The sequence below is a fragment of the Colletotrichum orchidophilum genome (assembly GCF_001831195.1).
Source record: "Colletotrichum orchidophilum strain IMI 309357 chromosome Unknown Scaffold_133.1, whole genome shotgun sequence".
Classification (NCBI taxonomy): domain Eukaryota; kingdom Fungi; phylum Ascomycota; class Sordariomycetes; order Glomerellales; family Glomerellaceae; genus Colletotrichum; species Colletotrichum orchidophilum.
In genome coordinates, this window is record NW_019173089.1 from 1 (window position 1) to 12,833 (window position 12,833).

General features: G+C 54.7%; 5 protein-coding genes across 5 annotated transcripts; 3 read left to right on the top strand and 2 right to left on the bottom strand.

Moving 5' to 3' along the window:
* Window positions 1–45: 45 nt before the first annotated feature.
* CORC01_11762 (uncharacterized protein) lies at window positions 46–1,933 on the top strand (the record flags this gene model as incomplete). Its single annotated transcript, XM_022623384.1, has 2 exons — window positions 46–1,742; window positions 1,798–1,933. The coding sequence occupies 2 exons, from the start codon at window positions 46–48 to the stop codon at window positions 1,931–1,933; spliced, it is 1,833 nt and encodes a 610-aa protein (XP_022470063.1).
* Window positions 1,934–1,997: 64 nt separating this feature from the next.
* CORC01_11763 (fungal specific transcription factor domain-containing protein) lies at window positions 1,998–4,196 on the bottom strand (the record flags this gene model as incomplete). The annotated part of the gene is made up of 1 exon (XM_022623385.1): window positions 1,998–4,196. The coding sequence occupies one exon, from the start codon at window positions 4,194–4,196 to the stop codon at window positions 1,998–2,000; it is 2,199 nt and encodes a 732-aa protein (XP_022470064.1).
* A 495-nt stretch (window positions 4,197–4,691) lies between these two features.
* Window positions 4,692–6,365, bottom strand: CORC01_11764 (peptidase family M28; the record flags this gene model as incomplete). The annotated part of the gene is made up of 3 exons (XM_022623386.1): window positions 4,692–4,817; window positions 4,870–6,011; window positions 6,065–6,365. 3 exons carry the CDS (start codon window positions 6,363–6,365, stop codon window positions 4,692–4,694), a joined length of 1,569 nt encoding a protein of 522 aa, XP_022470065.1.
* A 1,354-nt stretch (window positions 6,366–7,719) lies between these two features.
* CORC01_11765 (ZIP Zinc transporter) lies at window positions 7,720–8,679 on the top strand (the record flags this gene model as incomplete). Its single annotated transcript, XM_022623387.1, has 1 exon — window positions 7,720–8,679. One exon carries the CDS (start codon window positions 7,720–7,722, stop codon window positions 8,677–8,679), a length of 960 nt encoding a protein of 319 aa, XP_022470066.1.
* Window positions 8,680–11,505: 2,826 nt separating this feature from the next.
* On the top strand, window positions 11,506–12,798 carry CORC01_11766 (RNA polymerase Rpc34 subunit; the record flags this gene model as incomplete). The annotated part of the gene is made up of 2 exons (XM_022623388.1): window positions 11,506–11,792; window positions 11,880–12,798. 2 exons carry the CDS (start codon window positions 11,506–11,508, stop codon window positions 12,796–12,798), a joined length of 1,206 nt encoding a protein of 401 aa, XP_022470067.1.
* Between the last annotated feature and the right edge of the window lie 35 nt (window positions 12,799–12,833).

Below are 12,833 nucleotides of genomic sequence, written 5' to 3' on the forward strand. Positions count from 1 at the left end.
CCCCCCAACCCAGCTCCCTCTCATCAACACATCCAAATTCGAACCATGATCGATAAACCTCCCATCAGAATCGGAAATGTCTCCGGCGCGACAGGCGACCACCCCCACGCCATGGCGCGGATGCTGCGCTCCGGCAACGTCCAAGTAATCACGGGTGACTGGCTCTCCGAGATGAACATCGCCTGGAACGCCATCACCAAGCGAGATGTTGACCCGAACCTCGGCTACGAGAACGGCTTCTACAAGCAGCTCGAAGAATGCATCGACGACATCATGACAAAAGACGTCCGGGTCGTAACCAACGCCGGAGCGCTCAATACCGTTGCGTTGTTCGACAAGATCAAAGGACTGTGCAAGAGAAAAGGATATCATGAGAGTGTGGCTGCCGCAGTTTTGGGAGACGATGTCTCTGGGCTACTTCAAGACACTTCGAAGAGAGGGAATTTGACATTCCCGCACCTGGATCATCCGGAGACCACCCTCGATGACTGGGGGTTTGAGCCATGTTGTGGCAACGCATACATTGGCTGCTGGGGAATCGTAGAGGCTCTCAAAGCAGGCGCGCGCATCGTAGTCTGTGGACGATGTACCGACGCTTCGCCCGTCATGGGCGCCGCGGCGTGGTACTACGGCTGGAGAGAAGACCAACACCAGGAGCTGGCCGGCGCGCTGCTCGCGGCGCACTTGATCGAATGCGGACCGTACGTCGTAGGCGCCAACTTCTCCGGCTTCAAGGACTTCCTGCCAGAGCTGATTGATCTCGCGTTCCCTGTAGCTGAGATTTCTCGCGACGGCGAATGCGTCATCAGCAAGACTAACGAGGGCGGGGGCCATGTCACGCGGGACACCGTCACGGCCCAGCTGCTTTACGAGCTGCAGGGTCATCTCTACCTCAACCCCGACGTGGTAGCCGACTTTTCCAAGGTCCGCGTCGAGGCGCAAAAAGGTTCCGAGGAAGATCGCGTTCGGGTGTGGGGTGTCAAAGGGCTTGCGCCTCCGGCGACAACGAAGGTTATGTTCGCTGCCGAAGGCGGCTACCAGGCCGAGGCAACATTCTACATCAACGGGCTTGACGTGGACGAGAAAGTGACCATGATGAAGAATCAGCTGGGATACCTGTTCAAGGATAGTAATTTTAGCAGGCTGAGCATCGAGCAGTACGGCACACAGGCGCAGAACCCTAGCTCTCAGCAGATGGGCACCGTACAGCTCCGCGTATTCGCTCAGGCGCGAAAGAAAGAGGACATTGCAGCCTTCAACTTCAAGGTTCCCATTTATGCCGTAAGAATGCAGAGTTACCCCGGATATCACATGTCGCTAGATTTTCGCACCATGGATCCGAAGCCGTTCATGGAGATGTTCCCGGCACTGATACCACAATCAGCAATCGACCATCAAGTGCTCCTGGGCACAGGCAAGCTGATCTCCGTGGCTCCGCCTCACAACACAGCGTTATATAAGGTCGAAAGACCGTCTGCCGACACGGTGGAGCCGATTGATATCGTCTCTTTGGGTCCAACCGAGTTCGCGCCTCTGGGCAGTATCGTCCACGCTCGTTCTGGCGACAAGGCCGACAACTCAAACGTGGGTTTCTTCGTTCGCAACGAAGATGAGTATCCCTGGCTACGGACCCTCTTGACCGTGAGTCGGCTGAAGCAGTTGCTGGGCGACGACTGGTACAAAAGTAACCCAGACCGAAGGGTCGAACGAGTCGAGTTCCCCGGTATTAATGCTGTGCATTTGTGAGTAGAGCTGTGTCTTTCTTGCTGTATGAGTGTTGACTAATGATTGTATTAGCCGCATCCTGGACAACTTGAATGGAGGAATCGCATCATCAGATAGGATAGATGGCTTGGGCAAAGGGATTGCTGAGTACCTGCGGAGTAGATACGTTGAAGTGCCACGAGTATTCTTGCAACGAGGTAGAATTTGAGATGTAATGATAGATCGTAAGAATAGTAAAGTAATGACGCCTTCGTTCATGACACCTAACCATGCTAGAAGTAGCGACTCGGAGTCTCTCCCATTCCGAATAACCAATCTTGCGAAAGTTGAGCGATAGCATCGCTATGGTTCTGGTCGTAGCAGATATTCTGCAGGTCCCCGAAGCAATCTCGTAGAGTATCGTCGACAGTCATGTTGATAAAGCTCTGGCTGGGACCCTGGCCGTACATGGCGTCATTGAGACTCATGTCCACGGATTGTGGCAAATGACTTGTCTCGCCAGTAGATTGATTGCCATATGCTGGCTCAGTTGATACTGGGCCGTGTCCAGTTTGGGCTTCAACAATGTCAGCGACGACGGCATCGCTGAGACGGTCGAATACTTCCGAGCAGTTGCGCGCTATCGCCCATCTCTCGGACACCGCCACCAACACTTTTGAGCAGGCCCGGGTGTCGTTGACAACCTGGCTGATTGTCGGGGTTGCTCGCAGTGTAGCTCTGGGCGTGTTTACGTTGGCAGGGTTCCGGCTTTGAATATGCTGGAGATGATTTCGCAGGGCATAGATGTAGGAAAGTCCCGCAATGAAGATGGAGTGCAGTGTCACCCAAGAATAGTTGATCTTTCTCGAGCGATGTAGGTTGGCGTAAAGCTTGATGGCTTCTTGTGATGAATCAAACATGTGTTGCAGCACGGTGCGATTTCCGCTCGCATCGCATAGAGTGGGAGATGGTCGGAACAACATCAAAATTCCGTTGTGGTAGAGGAGGTTGTACCATTCTGCTGAGCGGAAACTGGACCTGCTGGCGGTCGAGGTAAGCGGTACCTCCGCTGGTATCAATGGGAGGTTGCTCGTCCCTTCACGCCACGACTGGAGCTCTTCGACGAGGGTACTCCGACTATCCTCGTATGTGACTAGCGAGTCCCTGGTTGTGTTTGCACTGCGGTGGAGGACGTTGAGGATCTTGCCGCAAATCAATCGGTACCTGACAATGTGTACGAAGATTGAGGTTCCAAGATGCCACTCCGGGGTTCCAAAAGAGGCCGTCGACAAAGAATTAGGAAGTGAGACAGGACTGGCAGGCATATCGAAGGGCGGGAGCTCAACGTCGATGTCTTCCAGCTGGATAGCCAGTGGTCGCCCTAGGATGAGACTGGCAATTCGATCCATGGATACAACACTCCAAAAACACCTTCTCTTGATCTCAATGTCTTCATGTCTCCCCTCCGCATCCAACTGGTCGTTAGTTAGCGATTGAGGGATTGTATATGTCGACGCTTTGTGTAACCCAAGCTCGAAGCATGTCCTTGCCGCAACGCCAATCAAGTGCCACACGCTGGTGCTCGTGTCGTGTGAAGTCGTGCCCATCCTGTACTGACAGATCAGAAGCAAAGCCTGCAGGGCAGTGATGCCCCCACGAGAGAGCACATCGCCCAGGCGTGTCATGGCACGGCTGTAGTGGACCTCTGAGTCCCAAAAGCCATTCCAATTCAGCTTGTAGACTTGCGCTGTCCCAATCGCAAGTGTCATGTCGACGAGAAAGCTGTCGATAGGGTCCGCGGTCTCTGGAATCCCCGCATCATATACGACATCTAATGCCCGATCCAGAGCCTTGGGTGAGAGGAAAGGGTAGCAAAGCCGGTCGTGACTGGAATAAGCGTCAAGTATCTCTACCGCCATGTTCCTGGGTGGCAGACTTGAAGCTCCGTTGGGCGCAAGGCTTCCAGAGCGAACATGGTGTCGCGATTTTGTGCTTGAGTGTTGGCCAACGGAATGATTGGATGCCCCGGCAAACTGGCTATGCGACTGTAGCAAGTTGGCGAGGAACAAGCCGCTCGTCGAGCCAACGAAGTCCCGACCTCCACCAGCACTGAGTGATAAGTGAATGACCTGACTGGCGATCTCGCCGTTCCCGGCTGCCGGTGCTTCATCCTCGTCGGTCTGCAGTCCCAAGCTTGAAGTCGTAGTGGGTGTCGCAAGCCTCTCATCCGCGGTACCTCGTTGCTGCTGCTGCTGAGCATCGGCCAGTTTCCCATTGAGACTGTCGTTCTCGGCCTGTAGATCTCGTATACGCTGCTCAAGTCTCTCGACATCCTGCCGACGAAGCTGTATTTGATGTTCTCTCGCGGCATAGGTACACTGAACATTGATCCGCGAGCATGGCGCGCAGGACGGCCGAGTTCGGTCGCATCTAACCTTTCTGCGATGGCAGCGCTGGCATGCGCCGGTCCGACTGACTGAACCAGACGGCATTGAGCTTGGTGTCCAGGTCCAACTGTTTAATGACCGTCCGACATTTCAAGTGTGATTTGCGAGCAAGTTTGCCATGGTGTTGGAGTTGAATGTGAAGGATGCCAAGATAGTAGAATGGATCCAGCGAGGTGGGAAATCTGGGGTACCAGATCTCCTCCGCTCTCCGGGGTAAAATGGAAGTTACCAACCAACCACCCCGCCCTCCACTTCCCACTCCGGTGGATCCCTCCGACCGTCGGCTGCTTGGTATTGCCATTGGCTAAGGTAAGGTACATACTGGTAATTCTTACACACAAAGACTCAGTGCCCAACATCATCATCCAATGCAAAGCCGTTGTTTATGTAGCGTCTAGTAACATGAATGTGCGCCAAGTAAAGCGATCCTCTGCTCCAATACCAGCCACAACACAACCCGTCTTCACACACTCCCTGGAACCCATGCTAGATAGTGTACACTAGTCCGTCATACGCTTGGCAAGCCAAGCCCTCTCACGACTAGATGAAAAGCTTGCTGCCATGGTACTTGGTCTTCTTCGAGTACGTAGAGGCGGCAGCCGCCTTGGTGCGCTCGGGGAAGCCCTTGAACGACACAGCGTAGGTGGCAACGGAGTGAGAAACCAACTAAAACATGGATTAGTGATATGGACAGAAGTCGAGATGCCGCGAAACTCACCTTCGTGTTGATCTCCCAAGCAGTCAAGTTGACGTTGCCAACATCGTCGCACAACTGATGGTAGCACGGGTCGTACCAGTCGCCGGCCTTGCCGCCGAATTGCTTGGCTTCCTCCTTGGTCTTGACGCCCTCGGCGCCGGTAGCGATACCACCACCGGGAATACCGTTGCGGATAAATGCGTCGTAATCGCTGCGGCCGTCAAAGGGAATAAAGGTGTAAGCAAGGCCGTGAGCCTTGTACCAATCCACGTAGAGGTCACGTAGCTCCTCGGAGCCGGTGGGGTTGACGGCGTTGGTAGCATTGTAGACCTGGTACGCGTAGTTGGGGCTGCCGAGCATGTCGTAGTCCATGAAGAGACGAATCTTCTGGTTCTCCTCCTCGGGCAAGACGTCAACGTAATAGTCGGAGCCAAGAAGACCCTCCTCCTCGCCGGCCCACCAAGCGAAGCGAACGCAGTTGTTGACGCTGAACTTGGTCAGCTGGGTGGCGATTTCCAGGAGACTCAAGCTGCCAGAGCCGTCATCGTTGATGCCAGGTCCCTCAGCAACGCTGTCGCTGTGTCCACCGAGCATCACACAGTTGTCCTGGTCGCCCTCAATGGTCTGGGCGAGGATGTTGGTGGTCTCAATGGTGTTGACAACAGCATCAATGTAGGCAATAGAGTCAACGGTCTCACCCTTGCCCAGCTTCTCGAGAATAGGCTTGGCGTCGTCGCCGCCCAGGCCAAAGGTGGCAATGTGGTCGGGGGAAGGGGTTCCAAGTGTGCCGTGAACCGTCTCGGTTTCGTAGTTGTAAACGACGGCAGCGATAGCACCAGCCTTGCCGGCCTGCTCACTCTTCGCTCCGAACGCGCAGGTGCCGCGACGGATAAAGGCAATGTTGCCCTTCACCTTGGAAGGGTAGTCCGAAGCATCGCATCCATTGTTCTCAACGAAAATGAGGTCGCCGTACACGGGTTCCTTGTTCTTTGTAGGCGGGGTTAGGGCCATAGGAGAGGCCGACTTTGGCACTTGATCGCCGATAACAAGGCGCGACTCGAAAACATTGCCCGAGACGGCGGGGAAAGTCTGATTCCAGATCTTGTAGTAGTCGCCCAGCTTCGCGAGCTCAAAGTAGATGTACTCCAAGGTTCCAAGGTGACCTACGCGACTGGTGAGCACGAACGGGGGTAAGTTGCTGGGGGAACGGCCGTACCATCGCTGCCAATGACGCGCGTAGGATGATTGTATTCTTCCTCTCCCAGCTTCGCGATATCGTAGAGCGCCTTTGCGCGCGCAAGCAAGTTATCGGCGGTGATGGTATCCTGAAGAGCCTCGGTTTCCACCAAGGGCTTCTTGGAAGACGACGACGCGGTAGACGAGGATGTTGCGACGATAGGCGCATCATCGGCGATCATCGGTGCTTGTTGTTCGGGCACTTGCATCTGCATCTGCAGGGCGGACACGCCACCAAGCAGGGCCAAAACGGCCAATTGTAGTCGACGAGCTCCAGCCATGATGTTCGATACCTCAGTCCGGAACTTGGGTTGCTGAGATGAGGTTGAGACGAGGTTGGAAAGCTGTGTGTCACAGACCTGGGCGGGTCAGAGCTGGGTCTCGGAGCTGTTGCGATAGACGACCGATATCGCGAATCGGTTAGTCATGTTGCCGAGGCCCATATTTCGTCATCGCTGATATCTTATCGGCGGTGGCTGACATAATTTGAGGAAGCGATAAGACATCAGCGCCCAGGCTTCGCAGGGGTCGCTGGCTCGCTGTTTCTGAGAACGGCCCTGGCTTACCTAGGCCCCCCTCGCTTCCGTCGTTGGCAGAAATTACAGCTGTTAAAGTGGCTCCGAGCGGCCCCCGTGTGAGCATGTTCTCATAGGGGGCAAGATCAGGACACAGTGGACCGGAGGGAGCTCCATGCAATCAAGAGCTCCGCTCCCCCAAGGGCGGCCTGTCTTTCGGTTGGTGCTCACGAGTCACCACCGGGCACTTTACACTGATGTCCTTTTGGGTCCCGCGTTTTCCAGGGCGCAAAACTTGGGACGAAGACGAAGCACGATCCGTCACCCTTCCTATCCCTTTTTTCCTTCTGTAGGTTCTGGCTCATTGACCCATCTGCATCTTTCCCCGGTGCAGAGCCGCCATGGTATTGTGCCAGAAACCATCAACGTCCGCCGTCCAGAATGGGTGATACAGGAGCCACGGGAGTTTGGCCAAGGGGTGCGTATTATTCCAATATATCCGCGGCGGGGGGATGGCTTCCTCGTTTGAAGCCGCACTTGCTAAAGTGTCTTCTTTACTGACTCTTGTCTTATTTTGGCTCTTCCGAAGATGCCGCTTCCTGGGCCTCCATACCGACTGAATTTCTCCTCGCCGAGCTATCCAAACGACATGGACCTCCGGTGACGAACGCAGAGGCTGCTGCCGCGGAAGCAACGAAGCCGCAATGCGGTTCTTCAAGAAAAGAATCCTACGACACTGCTTTGCATATTGGCGCGCTAATCTTGATATTGGCCTTGAGCACAATCTGTAAGCGACACCTTCTAGTTCCTGGCGCTGGACGACAAAAGAGGAGACACAAGGGTATACGATGGAACCTTTGGGAGGAGCTTTCGATAAAGTTTTTATTTCGTCATCTTGACCTGAGGAGACCTTGCTAATGAGCAGCGAACAGCTTGCGGCATTCCATTGCTTCCCCGAAGAACGTCCAAAGGCCGACCCCAAAGCATAATCCTATTCTACTGCCAGCACTTTGGCACCGGCGTTCTCCTCGCAACGTCCTTCGTCCACCTCCTCCCAACCGCATTCACCTCACTCACGGACCCATGTCTCCCATTATTTTTCAACAAAGGTTACCCTCAGATGGCAGGCTTGATCGCCATGGTAGCAGCGCTTTCCGTCGTTGCGCTCGAGTCCTACCTAGCCACCCGCGGAGCCGGCCATTCTCACTCACATTCGCACGAGTACGAGTACTGGGACGAAGAGGATAGCGGCCACTCCCCAGCAAGTGCGCATGCCGCAGGAAGCTTGGCGTCGCACAGGCACGGCTCCCACCGCCCAGAGGATATCACCCTCGACAATATGGACTCAGCTCAGGGACTGATGGCGGGGGCATCGCCTTTGCCCAGCTCGACACCGACGCGTGCGAAAGCGAGCGGTAAACTCACCAACGGCCGTGAAAGCTTTGATGACGATGAATCGGACATTGATCTCGACGTAAGTGAGCTGGACCCAGCCTCCGCAGACGAGCCCAGACGTCGAAGCTCGCATATCACTCGCCCAAAGATTACCGTGACCACCGGCGCACCGCAGATCGTCACGGAAGAGGAGCAGAGCAAGCTCCTCCGCCAATGTCTCCTGCTGGAAGGAGGCATCCTCTTCCACAGCGTCTTCATCGGCATGGCTATTTCGGTAGCGACAGGTCCTACCTTTATCGTCTTCCTCATCGCCATCAGCTTTCACCAGACGTTCGAGGGGCTCGCTTTGGGTAGCCGAATTGCCGCTATCCAGCTACCGCGCTCATCGGCCCGGCCATGGCTCATGGTTCTCGCGTTCGGAGGCACGACGCCGCTCGGCCAGCTCATTGGTCTCATCGTGCATAACCTCTACGACCCCCTAAGCCAGACTGGGTTGTTGATGGTCGGATTCATGAACGCCATCTCGGCTGGTTTACTTCTCTTTGCCGGACTGGTCCAGCTACTAGCTGAAGACTTTCTTTCCGAGAAGAGCTACAAAATTCTGCAGGGACGGAAACGGCTGAATGCCTACATGGCCGTGATTGGTGGAGCATCACTTATGGCCATCGTTGGGGCGTTTGCCTAGAACAGATAGGCATACTACAGCGAGATATTAGTACAACAGCACTGCCAATACATCATAATTAAGTAAATCGACAAGCCGTGGATGTGAGAGCTAATCCTGTGGCCCCTATAAGCGCACAAACTATCAAAGCTCGCTCTTCTCAGGCCGCAGAGCTGTGGCAAATCCCGCTTGGGCAAGACAACAAATAGTTACCAAGTCCACCTTTCTCAACGGGGTAGGTGAGCAGGAGTTAAACACCAGTCAGTTACGCAGTGACATTGACTAAGTCTGAACCAGTGTATTTACTCTACTTACTACATACACCAGCAGGAAAAAGGGAAAAGTACAAACAACGTCGTTCAAGATGAACGAAACGCAAAAGAGTAACCAGAAGACTGGCTTGGCCAGTCGCGGTGAGGATTTGAGCCTCACGCGGGGGTCGAACCCGCAACCTTGAGATTAAGAGTCTCACGCTCTACCGATTGAGCTAGCAAGGCGGGTTATTGAAGCTGATCAGAAGACCTGCTGTTGTTGGAAACAGAGCGGCATTGAGTCATACAAGTAGGGACGGAGCCGTGATGTGAAGAGATTTTTTTTTTGGTGTTAAGTGGGGGCCGGTCCGTCAATCCGGTTTTAAGTGCGTTTGTGGTCCGTGGTCCGGGACCTCGCCTTACACATCCTAGGATATGTGCATGAATTGCCCTGAGGGCCGGTGAAATGTTCTGAAATGAAAATCCTCACTTTCCCTTGGCCTTTTCTTCAGCTGCAAAGTTGCATTGAAACGCTCTTTCCGGGTGTCACATCGATACTCCCTCTTGGAGGATTGTGATGACTCCGAGGAGCTAGTGTCGTTGTGGATATTGGGACGACGACCTCTTCAGCGACTTACATGGTCGTTTCCCTCCCCGTCACGATCTCACTTGTCAGAATTGTCAGGGTGCCGACGGCCTTATCAAGATTTACGGGTTTTGGGGGTTGGAGAGTGTCTAGGAGAGAAGATTACATTGAGAGCTGTTACCATGGCCACCAGCGAAGACGAAAATTTCGACAACTGCGTCGGCGGAGGCAAGATTGAGACAAATATTCCATAAAGGCAATGGTTGACGGAATATAGTTGTTGAGAACGACAGATTAACTTCTCCCTTTTCTTCTCTGTAATAGCGATTTAATAAATGATCTTCCAATACTTTTGTTGAATTTCCGTCTCGGAGCTGGCTGAAATGATGTTCAATATTCTACACGATTGTCCAGCAGGGGATTATGGGACTATGGTGGATATAGATCTGATTGAGACACTATATGGGTCTAGTATGGAGAACCACTCTCTAGAAAGTCGCAAACAGATAGCAGAACCGCCCTACATCACGACTCACGAGTCCTCGGGATCGGAAACTACATGCTGGTCAGCCCTGAGTGTAGTCCTATTTTCAGAAACAAACGCCAACGTTGTAAAGCTTCTTAATGTCACCTACATATCCCCTACCTGGAACAATTGAGTCTTGCGATATTGAGAAGTGTGTAATGTGGCGGTAAAGGAGGTTACTTATGATGAAGGCCGGACGCGTTGGTACGAAAAAGAAATGGTTCCTCTTTCATGAAAAAAGATTTAACGCTGTTACAAAATTCAAGCAGTAAAAAGACGTTCCGAAGAAGAAATCACATTGTCTGGACCACACAGACCTGGTTGTATAAAAAAAAGAGTAGAGTTAAGGAATTTAACTTGTTTTGAGAACAAGTTTTATTCTCAACAACATAGCAACAGTGTTTGCGCAGGCACCTTTAGTCATGACGATGCTCCCATAGATCTCGTCTCGCACCTCAATAATCACGAAGGGGCCATAAATTAGGGTATGATATTCATTGGGATTCCGTTACCGTGTCTCTCAGTTCCGGGCTGGCTGTGCTACAGGATCATCCGAGGCACTGGCTGACATGCCGTGTCAACCTAAGGCGTTCTGGCAGTGACTCACTCGGAGAACTGGATAAATGCGTGGACTGATCGAATCAACTTGGGCCAAATTTCTCGACTCGCACATGCGTTCTCTTTCAATTGTCTCCGAACCCCCAGGAAACACCATACAGTGTTTTCAACAAGCTACGATATCTTGAGCTTAACTGAGACGACGATTCAGTAAAGAGAGTGGACGTCCATAAGACTCCACCATACCTAGCCAGTACGTACCATCTAGTTCCTTAGCAGGCCAAACCCCAGCACAATTCCAGCCCGCCCGTAGTTCACCCGGCACCAATGCAAGGCTGATTCGATAGGTACCGCAGGTCCTCCCTCTAAAACTTTCCCCGAGGGCGGGGCCTTTTTTTTTTTTTTTTCTCTTTTCCGTTGACTGTGGTGCCGATCGACCTCTGATGCAGCTCCAAAAACCAATCCCACCATCGTCGCCGACCCAAGTCAACCGCACCGGTCGAGGGCCGAAGCGCCTCTCTGCGCGTCGCCGCCGCCGCTTGGCTCTCTCTTCCCTCCAGGAACACCGCAGCCGCCAATGCAAATCAATTGATGACCTCGCCCCTAGATCTGTATTTCGCAGACGCAGTTCGATTCTTCAACTAAACGCCTAATCAGATCTTCCCCCCACCCGGCGCAAAGCGACGACCCCTCGAGCGCGCGAAACCCGCTTTGAAGCAGGACCCCGGACGGCCAAAAAAATCCCCAGGACAAACTCCCCCACCACCACCACCACCAAGCCGATCGATCTCTCATAGCCAACACCTCACCCGCCACCCCCCAATCCAGCTTTCCCCTAAGCAGGTCCCGATTCACAACGTCTGTCGCACTTGTACCGTCACACATTAGGGAAAAAGCAATACAACGCCAGCCGCCCGCAAGCCGCAATGGCTCCCACACCCCCGGCGGCGTCGCCCTCGGCGGCAACGACCTCGAGCACCGACTCCAAGCTAGAGGTGTGGAAGGACATGCTCTACGAAAAGTTCCAAAAGGCCGGCGACGAGAACGAGCTCTTCACCCAGTACGACCTCCTCGACTTCGACGTCATCCCGAACCGCGACACCGTCACCCTCCTGAAATGCCTCCAGAGCCTCACAAACGACCGCCTCCTCGTCGCCGTCTCCTCCCAGACCGGCCTCGCCTGGCGATGGCGCTCCGTCGAAGATGCGGAAAAGTGAGTCAAACCCCCTTCCCCCCCTCAATTGTGCTCTTCAGTCCGCTACCAGCCCATGCTGAACCCCCTTTTCCCCCCGTCCTCCAGGTACAAGCTCTGCACAACAGACGAACAGCGCATGGTCTACGGCGCAATAGACGAAGCAGGCGGCGACGGAATCTGGTCCAAATCGATCCAGAACCGCCTCAACATGCACGACTCGGTCCTCAAAACCGCCCTCAAACAGCTCCAGGGCAAAGGGCTCATCGCCCCCTTCAAAAACGTCGAGCACCCCAACAAGCGCATGTTCATCAAGGCCTCCATGCGGCCCTCGGAACGCGCCACCGGCGGGCCCTGGTTCACCGACTCGGCCCTCGACGAGGCCTTTATCGAAGAGCTCCAGCGCGTCATCTTCGACTACGTCAAGCGCAAGAGCACCTACCACAGCACCGGCTCCTCCTCGGCCGCTGCCGCCGCCGCCCGCACCGCCGTGCCTAAGAAGGGCGTCCTCAAGGGCGGCCTGCCCGATCCCAAGGGAAAGAAGCGCAGCGCGGGCGAGATCTCGGGAGCCGACGGCGAGGGCGCCAAAAGCGCTGCGGCTGCCCCGGCCGTCCAGCCTCCCAAGAGGGAACCAACCTGCCTGCCCCTCCCCGCCGGCTTTAAAGAATACCCCACCGTGCGCGAGATCGCGCGCTTCATCTCCCAGTCCGGCATCACCAGCGACACGATCCTCGGCGAGGAAGACATGCAAAAGCTCATTGACGTGCTCGTCTTTGACGGCCTCATCGAGCCGATCCGCGTGTCCGGCAGGCTGGGATATAGAGTCTGCCGCGCCCCGCGACAGAGCAACACGCCCTGGGCCGGACGCCAGGACGGCGGCCCCGACGAGGGCGGGCCGGAACCGTTTGTCAATGGGTACACAGAGGCCCCTTGCGGGCGGTGTCCCGTGTTTGAGCTCTGCGAGGAGGGCGGCCCCGTGAGCGCGAGCAACTGCGTCTACTTTCAGCGGTGGCTGGGCCTGGAATGAAACGGGACGCGGGACAGAGAGCGAGAGCGAGAGCA